The sequence below is a fragment of the Sus scrofa genome, chromosome 3 (genome assembly GCF_000003025.6).
Source record: "Sus scrofa isolate TJ Tabasco breed Duroc chromosome 3, Sscrofa11.1, whole genome shotgun sequence".
Taxonomy (NCBI): Eukaryota; Metazoa; Chordata; class Mammalia; order Artiodactyla; family Suidae; genus Sus; species Sus scrofa.
In genome coordinates, this window is record NC_010445.4 from 58654232 (window position 1) to 58678446 (window position 24215).

General features: G+C 42.3%; 2 protein-coding genes across 6 annotated transcripts in view; one reads left to right on the forward strand and one right to left on the reverse strand.

Moving 5' to 3' along the window:
• The window catches only part of PTCD3 (pentatricopeptide repeat domain 3), a 38572-nt gene extending 22018 nt beyond the window's left edge, over positions 1 to 16554 (reverse strand). Inside the window, exons 1-8 of one of the 5 annotated variants that reach the window (XM_013995989.2) lie at positions 16364 to 16554; positions 13711 to 13763; positions 13572 to 13608; positions 11034 to 11079; positions 6479 to 6547; positions 6007 to 6111; positions 4484 to 4607; positions 1261 to 1376 (exon numbers count right to left, since the gene is read on the reverse strand). In XM_013995989.2, the coding sequence (XP_013851443.1) occupies positions 1261 to 1376; positions 4484 to 4607; positions 6007 to 6111; positions 6479 to 6547; positions 11034 to 11079; positions 13572 to 13608; positions 13711 to 13763; positions 16364 to 16461 (648 nt within the window). In that variant the 5' untranslated portion in view covers positions 16462 to 16554. 5 annotated transcript variants of the gene reach the window in all.
• The window catches only part of POLR1A (RNA polymerase I subunit A), an 80065-nt gene continuing 71995 nt past the window's right edge, over positions 16146 to 24215 (forward strand). The window contains exons 1-3 of the mRNA XM_005662406.3: positions 16146 to 16494; positions 22229 to 22433; positions 23797 to 23946. Of these exons, the coding sequence (XP_005662463.2) occupies positions 16418 to 16494; positions 22229 to 22433; positions 23797 to 23946 (432 nt within the window). The 5' untranslated portion in view covers positions 16146 to 16417. The remainder of the gene's footprint in view (positions 16495 to 22228; positions 22434 to 23796; positions 23947 to 24215) is intronic.

Here is a 24215-nt window from a genome sequence, read left to right on the forward strand (position 1 = left end):
AGCTAAGATACTAAGCTCTGGGGGTGAGACTGACGTAGACGGGGCTGGCTTGGCTGGCCTAGGACAAGCTGGTGCTGGCTCTGTGGCCTGAGGGGAAGAGGGCCAACCACCCGGGAATTAAGGAGAAGATTCTCTGGAAGGTATGGTGTGACTGTCTATGGCACTTTAAAAGACTGAGTTATATACTCTGTACATAAATAATCTGTATTTAGTGGAGAAAAATGACCTAAGACATAAACTGTAAGAATACCTATAATTATATATCATCCAGAGAGAAACAATTTCTAATACAATTTTCCTTATGCCGATGAAAATAGCTTATAAAAATGGAAGCTATATTGTTGTTGAGCCTGTTTTAATAGAGCATGAAAATAAACCTACACCAGCACTCTGAACCACCATATGCCATCACCATAACTGAATCACATACTACTGGACATCTAGCTTGTTTTCAACACTTTGATATTAACTATCATATTAGGAAAAATGTCATACATACATCTTTGTTCACCAGATCTGCAGATCTCTTTGAGATTTATTTCTGGAAATAAAAGTCTTGGCTTGAGAACAGAATATGACTCCGCATCAGCAGGCCATACCCCCAGCAGAGTATGCTTACTCCTTTCTGCCCATGTATGTATGAATTTTTGAGGGGACTGTTGTAGGACGTCTGTGACCTACAACACAACTCTCAGCAACGCCGGATACTTAACCCACTGAGCAAGGCCAGGGATCAAATTCGCAACCTCGTGGTTCTTAGTTGGATTCGTTAACCACTGAGCCGTGACAGGAACTCCCAAAATATTTTTTGTCCTTTTCGGGCCACACCTGTGGCATGCGGAAGTTCCCAGGCTAGGGGTTGAATCGGAGCTGCAGCTGCCAGCCTACACCACAGCCAGAGCAATGCCAGATTTGAGCCATATCTTTGACCTACACTGCAGCTCACACCAATGCTGGATCCTTAACCCACAGAGCAGGGCCAAGGATTGAATCCACGTCCTCATGGATACTAGTCAGGTTCATTATTCCTGAGCCACAACAGGAACCCCAGGGTCAAAATATTTTTAAGGAGGGAACCCAGGTTAAAACAATTGTTTAAATCTTTCTCTTCCTCCACATCACTTTATATCCAGGCTATGTACTGTGCCACATACCTTAGAACACACCTTTTCTACCCTAACACAGGCACAAGAACCTGCCTTAGTCTGAGAAGGTATCACTACTAGAAGAAACTTTAAAAATCACTGTCAAAGTCCTTACCAATTCTTCTGACTGTTCGCGTTGCTGAAAGTTATAATTAGCTGAGGGCTCTTGGTTACCATAGTAACACAGTAAATCCAAGAGACTGTTAGTTGTTTCCAGAGACACAGTGGTTCCTGTGGGTAGGAGAAAATAAGGGAAAGAAACCTTGAAACATCAAAGAACCAAAGTCTATTAAAGTTCTTCACTTTTTCTACAAGCTTGTGCCTGCCTGGCTACACATTTAGAATCACCCACCACTTTAGCAATGGATAAGCACACACTCCACATCAGCTTAACAGCCTGAGTGATGCAGATAGGACACAATCCCTACTAATACTTGTTGGACAGAAAAGATAAATACAAGACCCAGTTAGATTCTATGTCTGTTTATTTTATGTACTAATACCTCCAAAGAAATGACCTATGCTTCCAACTATCATTTTCAAACTGAATTCTCTGCAAATGAGTAGTCCCCTGGGCCCGGTTCTATTTTTACAAACACGAGCAGAACTATTCCACCTGGATCCAGGCCCTCACGGAAAAATTGCCTAAATGCTAGAGAGTCTAATTATAGTAACCTTTTAAAAATTGTTGCTCAAAATGTTATGTTCCTGGAGTTCCTTGGTAACTCAGCAGGTTAAGGATCTGGTATTGTCATTGTTGTGGCTTGGGTTCGAGCCCTGGCCCAGGGCCTTCTACATGCCGCAAGGGCAGTCAAAAAAAAAAAAAAAAAAAAAAAAAAAAAGCCCACCAGGAAACTTACAAAGCACAGCAGAGTGGAGAATGGACAAGTGATGCTATGTAACTTGATTGGGTCACACTATCTCAGAGCTGTGTGACCATGAAAGATTACTTTCAGTCAGTGTCCTTTATAAAATGACTATAAGCACACTAACTCAAAAGGTGTTATAGAATTAAATGCCTAGCAAAGTGTCTGACACTTATTAAGGCTTGATAATAAAATTTTCTCTTTCCTCTCCTGGTATGTTGACTGGTTCCATTACTCTCGGCTATGGGGTCTGACAGTCTTTAGTAATGTTTACTGCATGTCTGCATGTGCCTACATCACACAGCGTGTAAGAGAGACGGAGTCATAGTACTCTGAAGATGTTAATGATATTTAACAAGTAGAAGGTAAAGCCTCCCTAAATGATAACCTGTATCAGTAACTGATCTGTGCATCCGACGCTTATATAGGCCACACCCCAAAATTCTCAAACACAGCTGTCTACAAATGTTTCTTGTTGAATTCCAGACTCTACTGGTTCAGTCAGTCCAATTTCTATCTCTGGTATGTTTGGTTGATTTTTATCCCAAATCAATGAACAGCACTCTGGATTCTAAAACTTAAACAATCCTGTTACCTTCCATATTACTATATAGGCACATTTTCATAGTAGCTTACGAGCCAGCCACCTAGCTCTATACACCCCTGAAAGTTCATCCAGATTAAATTCAGAGCCACAGGATGCAAAAGACAGAAGCTCTGAAGAATCAAGGGACTTTTCCAAGGCCACAGTGCTAATTAGTGCCAGAATCTATCCGAGCCTCTGATCCTTTTACAATATTTCTTTCTTGTCTTTTTTACACCTCCCAAAAGAAAGAGAAAATGTGAATACAGTATGTCCATGCCCGATGTTAAAAATAGAAGCTAAGGAGAAATGGCTATTAAATTTCTTTATCTATGATACAGCACAAGAGGAAAACATACAAAAGTTGCAACTCTATAAACCCACACACCTACGGTCAACTAACCTATGACAAAGGAGGCAAGAATACAACGGAGAAACGAAAGACAGTCGTCTGTTCAATAAGTGGAGCTGGGAAAACTGAATGGCCACATGTAAAAGAATGAAATTCGATCACTTCCTAACACCGTACACAAAAATAAACTCAAAATGGATTAAAGACCTAGATGTAAGACCAGATACTATAAAACTCTTAGAGGAAAACAAAGGCCCCTCTCCAACATAAACATAAACCACAGCAACATCTTTTCAGATCCACCTCCTAGAGTAAGGACAATAAAAACAAAAATAAACAAATGGGATTTAATTAAACTTAAAAGTTTCTGCACAGCAAAGGAAACCCTAAACAAAACGAAAAGACAACCCACAGAATGGGAGAAAATCTCTGCAAATGAATCAACTGACAGGGGATTAATCTCCAAAATCTATAAACACCTCTTACTGCTCAATACCAAAAAAAAGCAAACCCCATCAAAAAATGGGCAGAAGATCTAAACAGACGATTCTCCAAAGAAGACATATGGATGGCCAAAAAGCACATGAAAAGATGTTCAACATCACTATCTATTAGAGAAATGTAAATCAAAACCACTATGAGGTACCACCTTACACCAGCCAAAATGGCCATCATCAAAAAGTCTACAAACAATAAGTGCTGGAGAGGGTGTGAAGAAAAAGGAACCCTGTTACACCATTGGTGTGAATGTAAATTGGTGCGACCACTGTGGAAAACAGTATGGAGATTCTTCAGAAAACTAAAAATAGAACTACCATTTGATCCAGCAATTCCACTCCTGGGCATCCATCCAGAGAAAACCATAACTTGAAAAGACACATGTACTCCAATGTCCATTGAAGCACTGTATGCAACAGCCAAGACATGGAACCTAGATGTCCATCAACAGAGGAGTGGATACAGAAGATGTGGTACATATACACAATGGAATATTACTCAGCCATTAAAAGGAAAGAAATAACAGCATTTGCAGCAACATGGATGGACCTAGAAATTATCATGCTAAGTCAAGTCAGTCAATGAGACACCAACATCAAATGCTATCATTTACATGTGGAATCTAAAAAAAAGAACACAATGAACATCTTTGCAGAATAGATAGCGACTCACAGACTTTGAAAAACGTATAGTTTCCAAATGAGACAGGCTGGAGGGTGGGGGGATGCACTGAGGGTTTGGGATGGAAATGCTATAAAATTTGGTTGTGATGACTGTTGTACACCTATAAATGCAATAAAATTCATTAAGTAATTAAAAAAAAAGTTGCAACTCTAGCCCACCCACAACTTTAAAATGATACTGAAGCAAAACTTGAAATACTACTTACTAAACTATTAGAAATATAAACACGATCACTGAGCAGAGTAAGAATAGTTGCACTCGTAACTTGTACTCATAACTATGCATGGGTCATATACATGACTGTGGCCCACTTTCAAGTCCACATTCCCAGGGGCTTTAAATGAACTTAAGTCACCTGCTTGCAAGAGCTGATCAAACATGTCCACAGAAGCTTTGACCTTTCTGAGTTTGATTCGTTCCTGCAGGGCAGCCTCACTTACATCTTCAATCTGAGGTTCAAAGTACTCGGGCATTAAACACTAGGAAAACAAGACAGCTAAAGTTAGTATAAACAGATCACTGTGAAAGGACAACCAAGGAGGACAGAAATTTCATTACTAGCACATCAAAATAAAACGTCATGGTTCCAACTCATATTTCACATACCAGATGGTATTTTACCATTTTAACATGAATGTCTCTGTATAGAATACCACTTAAATCAAAAAACCTCTCCAGTCTCCAAAACAAGATTATTTAGCTTGGGGCAGAGAATTTAAAAGCACCCAAATCTAAGTATTTACTCCGTAACTGAAGAATCCTATATCCAACTAAACATCCCAACTTTGAGCTGAACTTTTCCCTTGCTAAAACCATCCTTCCCACTTTCCTCCCAACCTGGGTTAAAAGTGCCAGAGCATATCCAGTTCCCAAAGGCAGAACCCTTTCATCCTTGATACTGCTTCTCTAAACATTTAATGCTGTTTTACCTCACTAATTTACTCAAACACTTGTTGAATGTCTACTACTTTACGCCAGGTACTAAGCTAGGCCACTATTTTCCACCCTCAAGGTACTCACAACCTAACAAAGAAAGCAAACAAGGAAATAATTACGATACAGTGTGAATGATAAATGACACAAATGATCTCAGAAGGGTGAGAATGCTGCCTGCCATGGAGGTAGTTGGAACTACAATCTGGAGTTCCAAGTAGAGATAGCTAGGCTGATACACTAGATTGCCAAATGAAGTGTAAGGGTCACTAAAGCAGGAAGACTTTAGACAGGAAGAAAAGAAACTGACTGGGCATGGAACCCTAAGAAAAACATCAAGGCCTAAGGAGTGGAGAGAAAAGCTACTGAGGGCAATAGGAACAGTCACAGAGATAAAGTCTGAAGAGTCTGGTGTCACAGAAGGCAATGGAGCAAATAAAATGAAGATACATATAGCTTAAAAATAATAAATAAGGAGTTCCCGTCATGGCGCAGTGGTTAACGAATCTGACTAGAAACCATGAGGTTGGGTGTTTGGTCCCTGCCCTTGCTCAGTGGGTTAACGATCCAGCGTTGCTGTGAGCTGTGGTGCAGGTTGCAGACGCGGCTCGGATCCCGCGTTGCTGTGGCTCTGGCGTAGGCTGGTGGCTACAGCTCCAATTCAACCCCTAGCCTGGGAACCTCCATATGCCGTAGGAGTGGCCCAAAGAAATAGCAAAAAGACCAAAGGAAAAAAAAAACAAAACAAAAAAACAACCCACACAATAAATAAATAAATAAAACTTAATAATCACAGTATGGTGAGCAAAGATAACTACATACGTTAAAAGACTCTCCACCAAATATCGCAGGCATTCAAATGACTACTCAAATATGAGCCATGAAAGCTTGATTTAATTTACATTTACATTGTATTACTTGAAAATTGCATTTACCTCTCCTTACCGGTATATGAGGTTCAGCTATGTCCTTCTGAAAATATTTTGGGTATGAATTAATAATAAATTTTGCTGCATTCTCCCCAGACTTCTTTGCCAACAAAAATGAATGCTATATAAAGAAAAAGATTTAGATATAAATCAGTATTACATGTAATGCAAGTTACACCCTCAGCAAGAATTATGCCCCCTGCCCCCTAAAAAGAACTCAATAATACACAGAATTCAAGACAGAAGTTAAATTACATAATTGTAATTTATCCACCTCTGCTGAGTGTGACATAGCTTCAGTTTACATCTCACACACAGCCTGTGGTACATAAAAACAACGCACTTACAGTGAGTGGACTGCTCTACAGTGGGAAAAAAATCCAAACCAAATACCCCCTCCACAGCCAATCTCTAAACTTTTAATATATAAACCCTTGTACACAAACTAAGAAGATAAAATACTGGACAAGTTATATAAAAATACTCACAGATTCCACAGAGGATGTTGGTATGAGATAAGGATCATCTTGAAACACATAAGGGGCAGCTGTGCTATCCTGTGGAGAAGACAAAGTCTCTTCAGGTAGATTTGTTTATTTACTTTTAGGGCTGCACCCGTGGCATATGGAGATTTCCAGGCTAGGGGTCCAATTGGAACTACAGCTGCTGGCCTACACCATACCCACAGCAATGCCAGAGCCGAACCGCATCTGTGACCTACACCACAGCTCACAGCAACACCAGATCCTTAACCCAATGAGCAAAGCCAGGGATCAAACCCACAACCTCATGGTTCCTAGTAGGATTCATTTCCACTGCACCATAAGAGGAACTCCTTCAGATAGATTTTTATTAGGAGAACCTTGAGGGTTTTGGTGATGTCATGTATCACACATGCAAAAATGTGTGTTTTCGTGTGTGTGTAGAGACAAATTCTAATACCTACACTGTACCCTTGGCTCTGGAAGATTTGGTTATAATTATGCACAACTTAAAGCAAACAATGGCTCAAACTCCCAGGACTGCTTTCTAATTAGAGGCTGCCATCACCAGAGCCTACTGCTCTTTTAAACTCAAGGTAAAAGAGCCTCTAAATTAACTAGCCTGGGCCCCAGTTTCCTGCACCAGGCTCTCCTTTAAACGGAGGAAACTACCCACTGGCCCTCTCAGGAGGTGGGAACAGCGGCAGCTTCTCCCATGTCCTGCCACCCAAGGGTCTATACTTTATACAAAGTTGTTCTAAGTAAAGCCCTGAGTGAAGTAACTCTCCAGCACCACTGGGGCTAACTTAGAATGGTCCCCACATTACTTCCTCTAGCCTTCACCTCTCCCCCAGAGCCCCCTTCCCTGCATCTTCTGGGACCTTTGTGCCACAGGAAAAACTCAACCTACCTCTTGAATCTCTTCTGACTGTCCCCTTGATACCGTGTTGTACTGACCTGACCTCTCCAGGGGAGAGCTTCCCTGTGGCTCTAAAGGAAAGGAGGCTCACACCTAGGGAACGGAGGCAGTGCTTTTTTGGGGGGATGGGGGGGGGAATCCACAGCTTTCCGCAGCCATATTGAAAACCCATATCCCTTTTGCATTCATTTGAGGCTCATTTCATCTGGTTATATCACTCTCCACCAAGATGTGGTGGGTAAGTAATGGCAACCTGGAGGGAGCTGTTATAGGGTAGCTGCCCTGGTCTATGACTCTCTGATTACCAAGTGGCTCTGTCCCACCCACCATCCTTATCAAACACCTGGCTGGGACCTCTAGTTTTGGTGATATGCTGGATTTCTTTTACCAGGCTTATTCTTCATATTTGTTTCCCATTTTCCTCCCTCAACAATGTCCAAGCCTTTCATGGATTCTGAGAAACAACTTCTCTGGCCCTGCTGCTCAGATGCCTCAAAATAAATCTATCCCCAAATGAAGTTCCCTGAAAGAGCTATTTGTCATCTTATCTCAGTGAATGGCACCAAGCACCCTGCAATCCAAGCCAAAGATCCTCCTCCATTACTTTACCAAAACTGTCATCAGGTGTGGCCAACTTTAGTGTGTTAATATCCCCTACCTACCCGCTGTCCCTTATCCCAACTGCCACTGCCTTAGTTCAGTGCCTTCCTTATTCACTCACTCAGTATTTACTGGGCACCTCATGTATGCCAGGCATTACCTTACCTACCAGGGAGACAACAAAATCCCACACCCTCTCAGAGCTCACAACCTAATGGGGACAAAAAAAACTCTAGAAAATAAACAAAATAAATAAAACATGCAGTAATATATTTAAAGGAGATAACTGCATTGCAAAAAAAAAAAAAAAAAAAAAAAAAGAAAAGAGAGAGGGATCATTATCAGAAAAAAAAGATACAATTTTAAATGGTGTGGTCAGGGAAGGCCTCAATGAAAAAACTTGAGATGAAGGAATAAATTCTATGGGTTTATCTGTTAAAAATATTCCAGGCAGAACAAAAAGCAAACATTAAAGCCCTGGGGCAGATGTACATCTGCTAAGAAACTAAGGATCAGCTACAGCAGAGTGAGCAAGGAAGACGGTGGGAGACGCGGTAAAAATGGCTGTGGTGGTGGCTGGGATCACCTAGGGCCTAGGGCCTTCTGATGAACTTTGGGTTCTTTTCAATGATGACCAATAAGCCACTTGAGTTCTGAGTAGAAGAGCAATGTGATTTACCATTTTAACAGGGTCACTATGGCTACTTAATAGAGAAGAGTCTGAGTGTGTAGGAAGTTGAGGGAGTGAGGAGAACAGAGACTCTTGTAATTAATCCAAGATAGGAAGAGGTAATGGTGGCTTGGACAAACACTCAGCATTTGGATACTGTGCAGAAAAACAAGTTACCAAGGCTTGAAACTGCTATCCTTAGAAAACCTTGCTTTCAAGGCCTGGTGGGTATCTGGGACTTGGATTTTTGGAGGGTCCAACCATTCCCAGTACTGTTAAGAATGGTTCACTGGCCTATGTACTACATGGCTTATGCTCAACACCTGTTTTCCTTCTGGGAGTGTGGAATTTTGGTATGTGCCAGGGACAGATTCTAGGTACCATGCCTCTAATGAGTGTTCCTCAAAGACTTTTCCATGTACGTCACACCTCTGCTAAAGGAATTCAGTGTGCCACTGGGAAAAGACTCTTGGAAACTTTCTCCTGGTTTCCTTTGGACTCCACGTTGCGTGGCTTCTCCTTTTTCTGATTTTGCTGTCTTTTCACTGTAACAAAAGGAAGCTGTAGGACCACAAGCTGAGGCCCCAGTGAATCTGCCTACCAAACCTCTGCACCTGGGTGTGGTCCTCAGGAAAAATATTTTGAAGGAAGAAACAGGATTTACTAACATGCAGCACCAAAAATGAGAGGAGCAACTAGAAGCACGCAGCTGCCATTAATGAGACAGCAGAGAAACGTGTGAGGTTTAGAGGGAAGGAGTTAGGTTTTGGACGTGTTAAGATTTTTATCACACCACGGAGTACTCACATTGCTGTCTTTTCTAAGATTTCCTTTTTTATCCTTTAATGGACTTGGATAAAAATCTGAAGTCCCTAGCATAGCATTCACACTCTTGCCTCACTTCTCATTTCTCTACCCCTCAAATCCTTGCCTCCCCCACACAACCTACTCATTCTGTGCTTTTTTGTCTCTGCTTGTGGTGTGGCCACTGCATTGAATGCTCTTTCCCACTATCCCCACTTCTCACCTTCCAAGTTACCAACCAAGTATCAGCTCTTCTCAAAGTCCTTTCCCAGTCTGGGTTAGGCACACTCTCCTCAATGCTCCTTCAGCCTCCCTCTGCAGGAACCGTGCAAGGACTGGGTCTCAATTCCACAACCAGCACAGTGCCTGGCAAGGCACTGTTAAGGGCAGAATGTGTGGTTACTGAAAGACCATCCCTTGGATTTTAAGGGCCTAAACCCAGACAAGTCAGACAACTGTACACATAATACTATAAATTCTTTGAAGGGTCCTGGGATATTCTCATTGAAAAACTGAGAACAATCTCAGAGGCCAGTTTCTCTAGTTTACATTTCAGGTACCTATTTATGGATAAGCGAGCTGAAAATCTCAATGTCTTGCTAGTGTGGAGATGCAGGATTTAAAAACCCTTCCTCAGAAACTGCTAGGGTATATCGGTGCATACCTGGCCAACAACCTCTAAGTTTAACGTCTACAACAGAAGAACAATTCTCGAAATCTGTGACAACAACCTCAAGAAGGATCTGTATCCATGTAGATATTGTGGCAAAAAGAAAGAACTCAATTACTTTAGACATTTCCCCAACAGCTAATATTGAAAGTATAATTTCCAGCTAATGAAAAACAATCATAAAGTTCCATTTCTGAGGCACTTATTAGGGGTTCAGTCTATCCATCAGACTACAAACTCTATTCTTGAAGTGCTAAGAGAGGAAATTATCACAAATAGGTTACGAAGATAGTTGTAGCAATAAAGAAATAGCTAGCAATTACCGAGCATGTCCTTTGTGCTGGACACTGTCCTAAACCCTTTCACGTGTACTAACTCATTTAATTCTCACCAAAACCTCGAGGTTTGGTGCTATAATACAATACCCATTTTACAGATAAAGAAACAGAAACATCAAGAAAAAATGTAACTTTGTGATAAAAACAATACAGTTGGCTCCAAGACCTAGATTCTTAATCACTGCACTACTTCCAGCATGGTGGGTACACTATCCTCAAACTGGTCTACAAGTCACTTGCATTACAGTTTGACATCCAAACCATTCCCGGGGAACATGCATTTCAACAAGCTCTTCAGGAGATTAAGTTTAAAAACCACTGGCATAGTATATAAAAACACTTAATTTGGAGATAAAACATACAGTACTAAGTCAAGACTTTTAATATTCTAATCAGCCCTGGGTTTGAAAGTTTTAATTTTCTCATTTGTCACATAAAAGGACTGGACTAGATAACTAAGAAACTTTCCAAATTCACAACAGTTTAATCGTGGATAATGAAGAGGTATGAATATTAAATTATTAGTTGGGTTAGATTAAGAAAAAAAAAATCCTACTTACCCTGTGTACTGTGGATGCAAGTGCCTGAAGAATGGCCACTTTGTCCCTAAGAATGAGAACCATAAGTTAACCCTCACCAGGGCTTTTCAGACAAAGTGAACAAATGATTCTACTCTCAGAAAGGGTGTAGCCCCCCCAAAAAGTAGCCACAAACTAGTTAACAAATTAGTAACAAATTAGCGAGGCTGTGCCTCCCCCCAAATTTAGCTGATACTGAATTATGAATTTTCATGTCATGAGATGGCTTCTTGTAGCTTTTTTCAATCATAAAAAGTGTAAAAACCATTCTTACTTCAAGCACTATAAATAGGCCTCGGGAGTTCCCGTCATGGCTCAGTGGTTAACAAATCTGACTAGGGACCATGAGGTTGCAGGTTCGATCCCTGGCCTCCCTCAGTAGGTAAAGGATCCAGCGTTGCCGTGAGCTGTGGTGTAGGTTGCAGATGTGGCTCGGATCCTGCATTGCTGTGGCTGTGGTGTAGGCCAATGGCTAAAGCTCCAATTAGACCCTACCCTGGGAACCTCTATATGCCGTGGGTGCAGCCCTAGAAAAGACTAAATAAATAAATAGGCCTCAATTTGCCAACCAATGCTCTCTATCAACTATCTTATTTCACCTGTTCTATCAGTGCATTTTTCACAGCCCTGCCTGTGTGGTGTCTTCCTACCACCAGAGAAATCACGGTCATGTCCTGCCGTACCTTACTGTTTTCTCTATCTGTGGGCCTCATACCATAAGGATCATAAAAATCACCTGAAGGATTTGCATTTTAAACAAAACTTCTAAGTGATCCTGATGCCAATAAAATAATGTGACCATTTTAAGGTACAGCTAAACTTCTACCTTTTCAGTAATACTTACCTTGATTAGTATAATACAACCACTCTTGATCCTATCCTACGTAGCCTCTAATCATGTGTATACAGTTAGTTACATATGTAGAATGAATCTAAGAAAATGTAAAATATGCACATGACTCAATTATGCGCAAGCCTTCTGACTGCACCCTCAATACACTCCCTCTCTGTATGCTCAGTGGCATCTCTGTCAGGGATAGCGGCACAATAGGTTGGTAAAGTGCAATGGACTGGAATGCCACTCAATGCCTTATTCATACATACATATATTTCTAGTCTTATCTTGGTTCTGGTTCTCAGGTCAGTGAAAACAAAAATGAACCTATATATTTCCAGATAATATCACACTATGTAGTCACTAAAAATTAAAGCATAAAACAGTACATCCAAAAAAATCAATTCTACTAAACTAAATGTATATGTACAACTTATATAAAAAAATGTTATACCCTAGAACTTTATTTTTTTTAACGGCCGCACCTGTGGCACATGGAAGCTCTTGGGCTAGAGGTCAAATTGCAGGTGTAGCTGCAGGCCTGTGTTTAAGCTTGCAGCGACACAAGATCCTTAACCCACTGAGGGAAGCCAGGGACTAAACCCACAGCCTTGTAGAGATTAAGTCCAGTTCTTAACCCCCTGAGGCACAATGGGAACTCCAATCCTGGAACTTCAAAATAATAGTTATCATCTGAGATCTGATTATGTGGCAACTGTTCAAATGCTCATTTGATCCTCTGAAACAGGTACCATATTTTCCTATGGCACAGACAGATTAAATAATATGCTTGAGTTGAGTGATTGCTGATAAATGCCTTTTTGCATGCTCAATTTACTTAACTCCCATTTTGGCAATAACCATTAGTTAATTAATTAAGTAACTAAGGAAATTAAGGAATTTAAGAAAGCTTCCCCACCCCCGACCTCCACATGAACTAGGAGTCTCCAGGTCATGCTACAAAACTGATCTTTAAACAATTAGATAATAACACTTACACAAACTTTGGTGAAGTTATTTTAGTTCTTACATATTCAACAAATGTTGAATAAATAAAACAATTTGTTCAATGATCTAACCATGAGTTAAAAAAGCTAAATTTTGCAGTCCACACAATTTTATTTTATACCTCATTAAAGACCATAAATACTTGTCTCCCAACAGTGTAAAAACTTCTTTCAAAAAGAAGTCATTCCCTGACTAGCATCCATGAGAATGTAGGTTCGATCCCATGCCTTGCTCAGTGGGCTAAGGATCCGGTGTTGACGTGAGCTGTGGCGTAGGTCACAGACGTAGCTCGGCTATGGTGTTGGCCAGCGGCTACAACTCTGATTTGATTCCTAGCCTGGGAACCTCCATATGCTTTGGGAGAGGCCTTAAAAAAACAAAAAAATTAAAAATAAAAAATAAAGTTATTCTAATGATAATACTTATGATTGACCATTATTACATAAATATTAACCCAAATTTAGTTCAGAAGGTCTTTTAACCCTTAATTAAACCCATTCACTCACTACTCTCCACTTTCCTTTTCCATGTTTAGATCCCCCTAAGCTTTTCTCCTCTCAGTAGCCCCCTCCCCAAGAATGCTCTCTTGTTTTTCTTCCAGTCACTAGCTCTTTACCTAACAATGTTTCACTCATAATTACCACTTAACCACTTGCTAAATGACACTGAATACTCACCAAGTTTTCTTTTTTGGAATGACCACTTCTTCAATCCCTTAAAGGAAGAAATAAAAATGAATGTTTCTCAACACTGCTAAGGTAAAGAAGTATAATGCGCTAATATAAAAGTGGTAGTAGTTCAAATATTTTTATATACCTGTTACATTAGCACCTTCAACCTCTGGGTGAGCTGCACTTCCAGAATAAAATCTGTAGGGGGAAAAAAAAAAGCCCTAAAGCTAATAGTCATTAATAGTCCACCTCACCTCCACCTGTGTGCAAATGAGCCATAATTTTCCAATCACCGTGGATCAAACTAACTCAATAATTAATGTCAATATATGCTGAAAAGACATGGCCTTAGTGGCAAATTCAAAACCATTACAAAATACGTACAAGACATAGACAAAAATTTTTTAAATCAGACAATCTAATTAAATAAAATCAGAGAAAAAGAAAAAATTTAGTAGCACTTGAACAATTTGAGAAGCTGATCTGAAATATAAGGGATTTTCAACTTTGGGAACCTAAAATATTGAGGTAAAAAAGGAAAATTTAATCAAGTCCTGCTTTTATGTGGATAACACCCTAATGACAAAGACTATCCCACTTAAAGCAATTATGACAAATTACGAAACTGAAATCACCATGGCCTTCCATCCCATTTCCTTCAACAATCAGGAATATACCAAATATACGTCCTAATTTAAACTTGGGAGTTGTTGGTATTTAACCTAAAATTAGAATCAGTGGAGTTCCCTTTGTGGCTCAGCAGTAACGAACCTGACTAGTATCCAAGAGGATGTGGGTTCCATCCCTGGCCTCGCTCAGTGGGTTAAGTACATAGCGTTGCTGTGAGCTGTGGTACAGGTTGCAGACGAGGCTTGGATCCTGCATTGCTGTGGCTGTGGCTGGCAGCTGTAGCTCTGATTCAACCCCTAGCCTAGGAACTTCCCATAAGCCGTGATTATGGCCCTAAAAAAAAAAAAAAAAAAGGAAAGAAAGAAAGAAAAAAAAATTTAAAAGAGATAAAGTCTTGAGGAACCAAATCCAAACAGCCCTAAAAAAGAAAAAAAAGATCATTGACCAATGACGTGATTTTAAAATGTTATGATCACACTAAAAAGTAGTCAACCTACCCCAGAGATAAGAAAGGATATATGCTATCTTGTGTATTTCCTTCCTAAATGGCATTGGTTATCACTCAGAAGATTGCCAAGTTGTTACTGGACGATTACTTCCTCTACTGGTTATGTTTGATCTCAGACACCATTTTAAAATTACACTTCCCCGATAGGGATCGACTTTAGGACGGGATGAACTCTTTCAAATTGTGCTGTTTCTCATGACATGTATGTGCAGAACACACACACTGCTGTCTTCTGGATGAATGCTGACAGGTGCTGCTGTTAAAGCAAAAGAAACATGTAGAAAAATATAAACTTTGGGGACTTCCAGGAAAGGAACTGGGATTGAACAGCAGCAGTGAGGCTGCTGCAGTACCAGGTGGAGCGTTTTCTCTTTCGTTGTGAGGAGAGTTGGAGGAGAGTATTATATATAAAACTTATACTGTAAATTAAACATTCCATTCATTCCTCACAACTTTTCAGATGACTATTACTAGCACCCACCTTCACATAAAGGTATTTATCTCCTACCACCTCGCAAAGGAAATGGCAAACGGTGAATTTAAAACTAGGTCGTTTTCAAACTTTTTACAACAAATTCCCGTCTCTCATACTTCCAACAACACCACTGTTTGTACTGAGTGGGAAAAAAACCACACAAATGATACATATGCCAAGCTTTAACAATCACAGCAATCCTATTCAGAACTTTTAGACTTTTCTGTTTTTATGGACACCTAGATGATTTCTTTGGCCAAACAACCAGCATACAACGGAATCCATAATCTGCCTTTAATTTGATAAGACCTGATTTACCCTGGTCCTCTCCGGCGGGTGAAAACAGATAAGGGACGATAAAATTTTTTACTTAAAGCTTGTGGCGGGGTTGCTAATAACCACACTCACTAAAATGCAAGCTCAACAACATCGGGACCCTAATCTTGCCAAGAATTTTAATCCCGGCGTATGCCAAGCAAGCAAAAAATATCCCTTTAAGAAGTGCTTTTGGATCCCTCATTCAAGGACGCGGGATCCACGTGCCGGGCTTCCCCGGTACGCGGCCGCAAGCGCGCGCAATCTTCTCCAGTACCTTGTTCCCCAGCTCTCAGGGGGAAAGAAGATACACAAGGCCAAGTTGATCCCAGGGTCTTTTTCAGGGGTCCTCCAAGTTTCTCTTACCTGCTTCTGGGGGTCCGTCCACATGGACCCACCCGCCGACCCGTCAGAGGTAAGCAAAGCCCGCTGCGGACCCCCAGCCAGCGAGCCGAGGCCACAGCCGCCATCTTTGGTGTCTTCGCATAGCATGCTGGGAAAGCACGCCCTCCACCTTAAGAGGGAGGTGGGCGGGGACTAGCTCGGCTATTGGCTGAGACCGACAAGACGAAAGCCATCGTAAAAAAGGTTTCAAACTCATGGTTTGAAATACTTTATATGGGAAGTTAAAGGCTCTACAAGCCTAATTTTCCTCTAAGACATTTCCAAAAAGTATCAATTCTATGTTTTATATGTCTTCAATCGTTTTCAAGATAAAAGGGAGAACAAGAGTCGTGAAATTATTTTCCTTCCCCCCTCAACAGAAGTAAACTCGTCCATGTACTGCTCCTTCCAGCGAGCATTTCTCCCGCGCAAGCGCAGTTTAAATCACGTGGTGGTAGCGGGCTTGAGGCCCCGTTAAGACCTTACCCGTGGCCGCTGGAATATCTGTCTGGGTAGCAGAGCTTGGAACCGACCTGGAGGATGTTGGGCTCAAAGAACATGCCCTGGCGGCGGCTGCAGGGCATTTCCTTCGGGATGTATTCAGCCGAAGAGCTCAAGTAAGGAGTTGGTGGGGAGCACGCAGAACCTCTTGCGGTCGGGGCCGTAAACTACCGTTTCCAGAAGGTCTTGAGCCCAGTTGCTCCTCTCTGGCCCTGGCTTTCTGGCGCGTGGCCTGCTGGGACTCGTAGTCCCGGGAACGTCTTGCGCTCTCAGGCATTGCCTAGAGCAGAGCGTGGCTGGGGTAGTAGAGTTTGTATGTGGGGAGGTGAAGGTTCCCAGATTGCAGCGTTATCATCTTCCAGTCTTTTTCGCTAATTAGCCAACCTTTGTGGAGTTACTATAATTATCTGACGCGGTTTGCTAAGCACATGATTCTTCTTCTCGTCTATAAAATGGTTATTCTTCAAGGCTCCTTTCAGAAGACAACTTCTCTCTCTTGGGACCTTTCTATATTTTCCGCCTATATACTAAATCAAAAGGGTTCTCTTAAATCATTTTGATCACTGCAGCATTTGACAATCTTCATATTTTCCAGGACCATATTGTCTTTAGATTTTATTTTTGCGACAAGTACTTCTTTCTTACTCCTTTACTCAACCAGTTTATCAACCCACAAACATTTATCCATCATCCCGTTTTTGCCTGGCATTCGTGACACATTGGTGAACAAAGGCTTTGTATTCATAGCTTATCTTAGAATTCTTCTCAGACTCCTTAACTAATTCGGCTTTTCCTTAAATCTTGCAATCCCTCGAGATTCTATTCTTTTTTTTTTTTTTTTGCTTTTTAGGGCCGCACCCAAGGTATATGGAGGTTCCCAGGCTAGGGGTCTAATCAGAGCTATATCTGCCAGTATACACCACAGCCACAACGCCAAATCCCAGCCATGTCTGTGACCTACACCATACTCATGGCAACGCCGGATCCTTAATCCACTGAGCAAGGCCAGGGATTGAACTGCAACCTCAGGGTTACTAGTCAGATTTGTATCTGCTGCTGTGAAACTCCTCAAGATTCTGTTCTGATCATACAGCTTTCTTGTCCTAATTGTCCTGCTTAGACACATTCACCGTTTTCATGATTAATACTCAAATTTAAATCTCCAGCACAAATTTCTTTTCCCTGTTTTTCAGACTCATGTTTTCAGCTGTGTTCTAGACATCTCTACTTGAATTTCACACAGAGGTCTTAAACCTATGAGATACACCAAAAACTCAGCAACAGCCCCTCTCCCCCGCAACGGAGGGAGAACTTGCTCCTCCAAAATAGTGTACCTAGGCTCGTACAAAATAATTACAGTTTTGTGACATGACACAAATTCTAGACCTGTTTCTCCTGACATCTAATTTGCCTATTGGGCCCTTGCTTTGTGTCACCTACATATCTAATTATTCTCTACTCTCCTTTTCATCACTACTATAGCTCTCTTAGATTAGACACTTATCTCTTTTTCTTCCACCTTCCCTGCCCTTATACCAGTCTAGTCCATCCTTTACATTGCTGTTAAAATTAGTGTTGCAGAAGTTCCCTCTGTGGCACAATGGAATCGGTGGTGTCCTTGCAGTACCAGGATGCAGGTTCCATCCCTGGCGGGCACGGTTGGTAAAGGATCCACTTTGCTGCAGCTGCAGTGTAGGTTGTGACTGCGGCTTGGATCTGATCCCTGGCCCAGTAACTCCATATGCCGTGGGATGGCCAAAAAAGAAAATAATAACAAAATAAAATTAATTTTCCAAAGTGTAGATGCTACTGTCACCCTTAAAACCCTCCAGAGGCTTTCCATTTTTCTCAGGTAAATGGTACTTTCTTAGCTCAGTCTACAAGTTTAGCCATAATTGGAGCCGTGTTGATTTTAGCTGTAACATCATCCCTTCCCCAGCCCTGCTAAACCACTTGCCATTCCATAAACTGCCATTCTGTTTTAACATCTGGGCCTTTCCTTAGTCTATTTCTTTGCATGCTCTGGCCTTAGCCAGAGATCTGCTTCCCTGCTCTCACTGCCCCCCTCCAGCAGGCATCCAGAGAGCACCTCTCCCACTCTCAAGGCTCACCTCCACCTCCTTCATTTTCTGAGGTCTTTCCACACCTAGTACAGTTATCTATCACGGTGTCCTAGTTACTTTTTGTGCTTGTTTATATTTCCGTTTCTCCACTGGCCTTGAGTTTTTTCATTCCTTTCTTTCATCCTCTTATTGAATGAAGGAATGAATTGATGATCCCCTGAGGCACAATAGTATGCTGATCCAGAAATTTCAATTATATCATCACTAGCCATAAATAGATACTATTTCATCCAAAAGCAAAAGTTGTTTTTTTTTTTTTTTTTTTTTTTTCTCTTTTTGCTATTTCTTGGGCCGCTCCCGCGGCATATGGAGATTCCCAGGCTAGGGGTCCAATCAGAGCTATGGCCACCGGCCTACACCAGAGCCACAGCAATGCAGGATCCGAGCCGAGTCTGCAACCTACACCACAGCTCACGGCAACGCCGGATCGTTAACCCACTGAGCAAGGGCAGGGATCGAACCCGCAACCTCATGGTTCCTAGTCGAATTCGTTAACCATTGCGCCACGACAGGAACTCCCAAAAGCGTTTTAAGATGCTCTAATTTTTTAAAAGTTCACTGTGGTGTTTTCAGACAGGGAACTGTATGAGCAGATGTACACCCATACATTGTAGACCTATTTGAGTGCAGGGTTGAGAAAGCTCAATGGCTATCCCCCCTTGTATTGTGCTAGGTTCTAATAGCTTCTCATGTCACTTGGAGTAAAAGCCAAGCCCTTAAAATGGCCTGCAAGGGCCTTTCTGGCCCCTGCTATTTCTCTGAACTCACTGCTACACTCTCCCTGGCCTCCTGGCTGTTCCCAGAGCACCATAGGCACACACCCACCTCAGGTCCTTGCACTCCCTGCTTCTTCCTCCTGTAAGAGAACTGCATGGCTCACTCCCTCTTCTCATTGATGTGAGAAGTGGCACAGTGGGTTAAGAATGCAGTGTTGTCACTGCAGTGGCTTGGATCTCTGCTGTGGCACAAATTCAATCCCTGGCCCAGGAAATTTCACATGCCACAGGTGCAGCTCCCCACACCCCCCTCCCCCCCAAAAAAAAACCACAGTGAGAGACTACATCATACTCTAGGATGGTTAGAATCAAAAAGTCTGATGGCAAAAAGTGTTGGTAAGAATGTGGAGAAATGAGTTCTCTTGTGGCACAGTGGGTTAAGGATCTGATGTCACTGCAGCGGCTTTAAAAAATAATAAAAAGGCTCAGTGGTTAACGAATCCGACTAGGAACCATAAGGTTGCGGGTTCGGTTCCTGGCCTTACTCAGTGGGTTAAGGATCCGGCGTTGCCGTGAGCTGTGGGGTAGGTCGCAGACGCAGCTCGGATCCCGTGTAGCTGTGGCCCTGCCATAGGCTGGTGGTTACAGCTCCGATTTGACCCCTAGCCTGGGAACCTCCTTATGCCACTGGAGTGGCCCAAGAAATGGCAAAAAGATAAAAAATAATAATAATAATAATAAGGTTAATTTAAGTGACAACAGGTAGCATTTTTTTCACCTTAAATTTGGATAGTTTTTTTGGTTTGTTTGTCTTTTTGCCTTTTCTAGGGCCGCTTCCGAGGTATATGGAGATTCCCAGGCTAGGGGTCTAATCTGAGCCGTAGCCACCGGCCTATGCCAGAGCCACAGCAACTCGGGATCCTAGCTGAGTCTGCAGCCTACCCCACAGCTCACGGCAATGCCGGATCCTTAACCCACTGAGCAAGGGCAGGGACCAAAGCCGCAACCTCGTGGTTCCTAGTCTGTGCCACGATGGGAACTCCAAATTTGGATAGTTTTTAAGTGCTAAGACTCCGTGCTGGTTAGGACAGGTGGGCAGTCTATTGTTAACCTACCTTTTCAGGAATGCCAAGGTGGTGGATTATATCAGGAGTTTCAAAACAGTTCACCCCCTTTAATTAAAGAATTTTGCTCCACCAAGGAAAGGATTATATTTTTAGGAAATAGAAGTTTGAATTATTCTATGCAAAAATCTTTATGCAGATAGGTGGCATAAGCTTACTTACAGTGGAGTTTGGCTAAATGAATTCTGTTAATTGCCATATGATGAAAGATTTTGTAGTTTTTAAGAATTACACTTCCAAATTCTTTTTAGTGACCTAAAAACACTTACTTAATGCAAAATGAACATGACAAGTGCAGTGTTAGAAATACCAAATGACCCAGTTATAGTTTTAAAAAAAGTATTCATAGAAGTTTATTCAGAGGAGTTTTCTCTAGGTTGTGAGACTTGGATTTCATTATTTTCTAAATTAAAAAAAAAAGTTGAAAAGTAAACTTGGCATGAATATAGTTTTGGTGAAAGTAGTGCGGTGTCCCATGGGAGCCCTACTTTTTATTTTATTTTATTTTATTTTTATTTTTTGGCTTTTTGCCTTTTCTAGGACCGCTCCCAAGGCACATGGAGATTCCCAGGCTAGGGGTCCAATTGGAGCTGTAGCCACAAGCCTATGCCAGAGCCACAGAAACCGGGATCTGAGCCACATCTGCGACCTACACCACAGCTCACGGCAACACCAGATCATTAACCCACTAAGCAAGGCCAGGGATCGAACCCGCAACTTCATGGTTCCTAGTCGGATTCGTTAACCACTGCACCACGACGGGAACTCCAGGAGCCCTCTTTAAACCAACATAAAATACTGTGATGGGAGTTCACATTGTGGTGCAGCGGATACGAATCTGACTAGGAACCATCAGGTTGCAGTTCGATCCCTGGCCTCGCTTAGTGGATTAAGGATCCGGCATTGCCGTGAGCTGTGATGTAGGTTGTAGATGCAGCTTGGATCTGGCGTTGCTGTGGCTGTGGTGTAACTCCAATTAGATCCTAGCCTGGGAAGCTCCATATGCCTTGGGTACGGCCCTAAAAAGAAAAAAAAAAAAAATTACTGTGATGGAAACTTTAGTAAAGCAGATTATTATTTCTCAAAGGTTTGCATACTTATGTTTAATTTTTCACATTTTACTATTCATACATACTGAGATTATTGGGTCACCTCCCCTTTATTGATCCATGTGGGCTTTGGGGTTAGGTCTGGTCTGTATCTCAACCCCACCCCCACCATTCTGGGCTCTGTCACCTGGATTAAATTGCATAACCACTCTGAGCCTGTTTCCTCCTCTGAAAAATGCATACAGTGATGCCCATCTCAGAGGATTAAAGTCAGACTAAACGCTGCTCATAATGCTACATTTGACATGTAGCACATACTAAACTTCTTTGTGTAAAGCCTTCCAACATGTTCAGCAAGGGCAAGATGTGCACTAAATCTGGTTTTTAAAGGTATTACCGCAGTTCCCGCTATGGTGCAGTAGGTTAAGGATCTGACTGCAGCAGCCCTGCAGAGGCTCAGGTTTTGATCCCTGGCCCCACGCAGTGGGTTAAGAATCCAGCATTGCTGCAGCTGTGGTGTAGGACACAGCTGCGGCTCAGATTCAGTCCCTGGCCCAGGAACTTGCATATGCTGCAGGCATGGCCAAAAAACCCCCAAAGATGTTACCACTCATTCTCCCAGCTTCAGCACATATTCATTGAGCAGCTATTGTGTGCAGGCTCTCTGCTAAGTGCTGAGCTGTGGTAGGGGACAAAGTGGACACAGAGTCTGCCTCCTGGAGCTGTCAGCATGTCTGCAGACGCTAACTAAATCATTGCTTTGTAAGCGAGTGTCGAAGAGGAAATATCCTAGAAGCTGGTTAACCTTCATCTTCCCTGCTCTTTTCTGTCTCCCTAGGAAGTTAAGCGTCAAGTCCATCACGAACCCTCGGTATCTGGATAGCCTGGGGAACCCTTCGGCAAATGGCCTGTATGACTTAGCCCTGGGCCCTCCGGATTCCAAAGAGGTGTGCTCCACCTGTGTGCAGGACTTCAACAACTGCCCCGGGCACCTGGGCCACATCGAACTCCCGCTCACTGTGTACAATCCTCTGCTCTTTGATGTACGTCCTGTTTGGGCTGCCCTGGCCGAGAGGGTCCCAGGGCTGCGGTTGGGATTTGAGCATGCCCCCCTCTCCCCAGAGGTGGTGTCTCAGGAGGTTAGCTCCAGGCACTCTTGAGTTAAAGTTCTCTTTACTCTGCACTTTAACACCTTGAGGAGCGATAAACCATAATGGGAAAGAAGATGAAAACATACATGCGTATAACTGAATGGCTTTTGCTGTGCAGCAGAAATTAACACAACATTCTCAGTCAGCTATGCTTCAGGAAAATGTTTTAAAAAATAGTTACTATAAAAAATTTTTTTAAATGAAAATTAAAGGAAGTTCCCATGGTAACTCAGTGAAAACAAATCCAACTAGGATCCATGAGGAATTGGGTTCAATCCCTGGGCCTCATTCAGTGGATTAAGGATCCGGCAATGCCATGAGCTGAGGTGTAGGTCATAGTTGCAGCTTGGATCGGGTGTTGCTGTGGCTGTGGTGTAGGCCGGCAGCTGTAGCTCTGGTTCATCCCCTATCCTGGGAACTTCCATATGCCGTGGGTATGGCCCTAAAAAAAGAAAAAAAAAAAAATTAAAACGAGATTAAAGTCTCAAGGGGCCAAATCCAGCACATTCAGCTTGCTCTCTGGCTCTGCCGAAAGGATCTTCAACTTGATTCCCATTGAGGAGAGCCACAGCTGGGTTCTGTCTACCCCGAGGGTGAACACATCAGATTTGTCCCCTATACCTTTCGTTTTGGGGGCTTTGTGTCCTTCACAACTCTGGATGGAGCTTCCCTGGCAGTAGAGGACTTTGGAATTCTCCAGGGCTCCCTGGGCCCTTCAGGTGAATGTGTAGGCTCTCACTTAGTGACAGGAGGAAAAAGCTCGAGAAGGCCCGGCGCTGAGCTGAGCATGAAGTTACTGGCCAGAATCCTCCTTGTACACTTTCAGCCTCTACATCAGTTAACCCAGCCTCCAGGGTTGGTTTTAAGCTACACAGATGATATAGTGTAGATGGATGTGATTTTTGTCTTTTAGTCATGTTGGGGGAAGAGAATTCTTGGTTCAATACTAAATATTTTAGGTGGAATATGCTAACTCATTTTCAGTATTTAAGTCAGCATTAAATCTAAGTAGTTAAATAAAAATAGTGGCTGACCCTAGACGCAAAGTAAATTTCTAATTTTAACGGGTTAAAATGAAGCCATAAGAGAAAATATAGAGGAATATGTATCTGGTTCTTAAGATGAAGAAGGACTTTTCAGGCATATAGTGGGATGCTTAGAGGAGTAAACTGACTACGTAAAAGCAAAAATCGTGAGAATGTTGTAAATCATTTTGACTTTCTAATATCGTGTTTCTTTTGTTCCCTGTCTTCAGAAACTTTACCTGCTGCTCCGGGGATCCTGTTTAAACTGTCACATGCTGACTTGTCCCCGGGCTGTGATTCACCTCCTACTCTGCCAGCTGAGAGTTCTGGAAGTCGGGGCCCTGCAAGCAGTGTACGAGCTCGAGAGAATTCTATACAGGGTAGGTGGGTTGTGATTGTCACAGCAGTCAGACCAGCCAGAGTGGTGGGAACAAGTGCTGTTTGTGTTGAGTCCTAAGAACAGTCACTGGGATGGTTGAGCGTTAAGTCTTATAACTGGGCACCAATAGCTAGGCATGAAAACATGAAACCGTAAGAATAGCTGAAGATGTGTTAATGAAAACAGCATGTACCATTTTGCTCATCAGTGAGCTCCCCGCCTGCCCAGATCCAGAGTCCAGCTAAAGTTCATGCATTGCTTTGGTTTGTG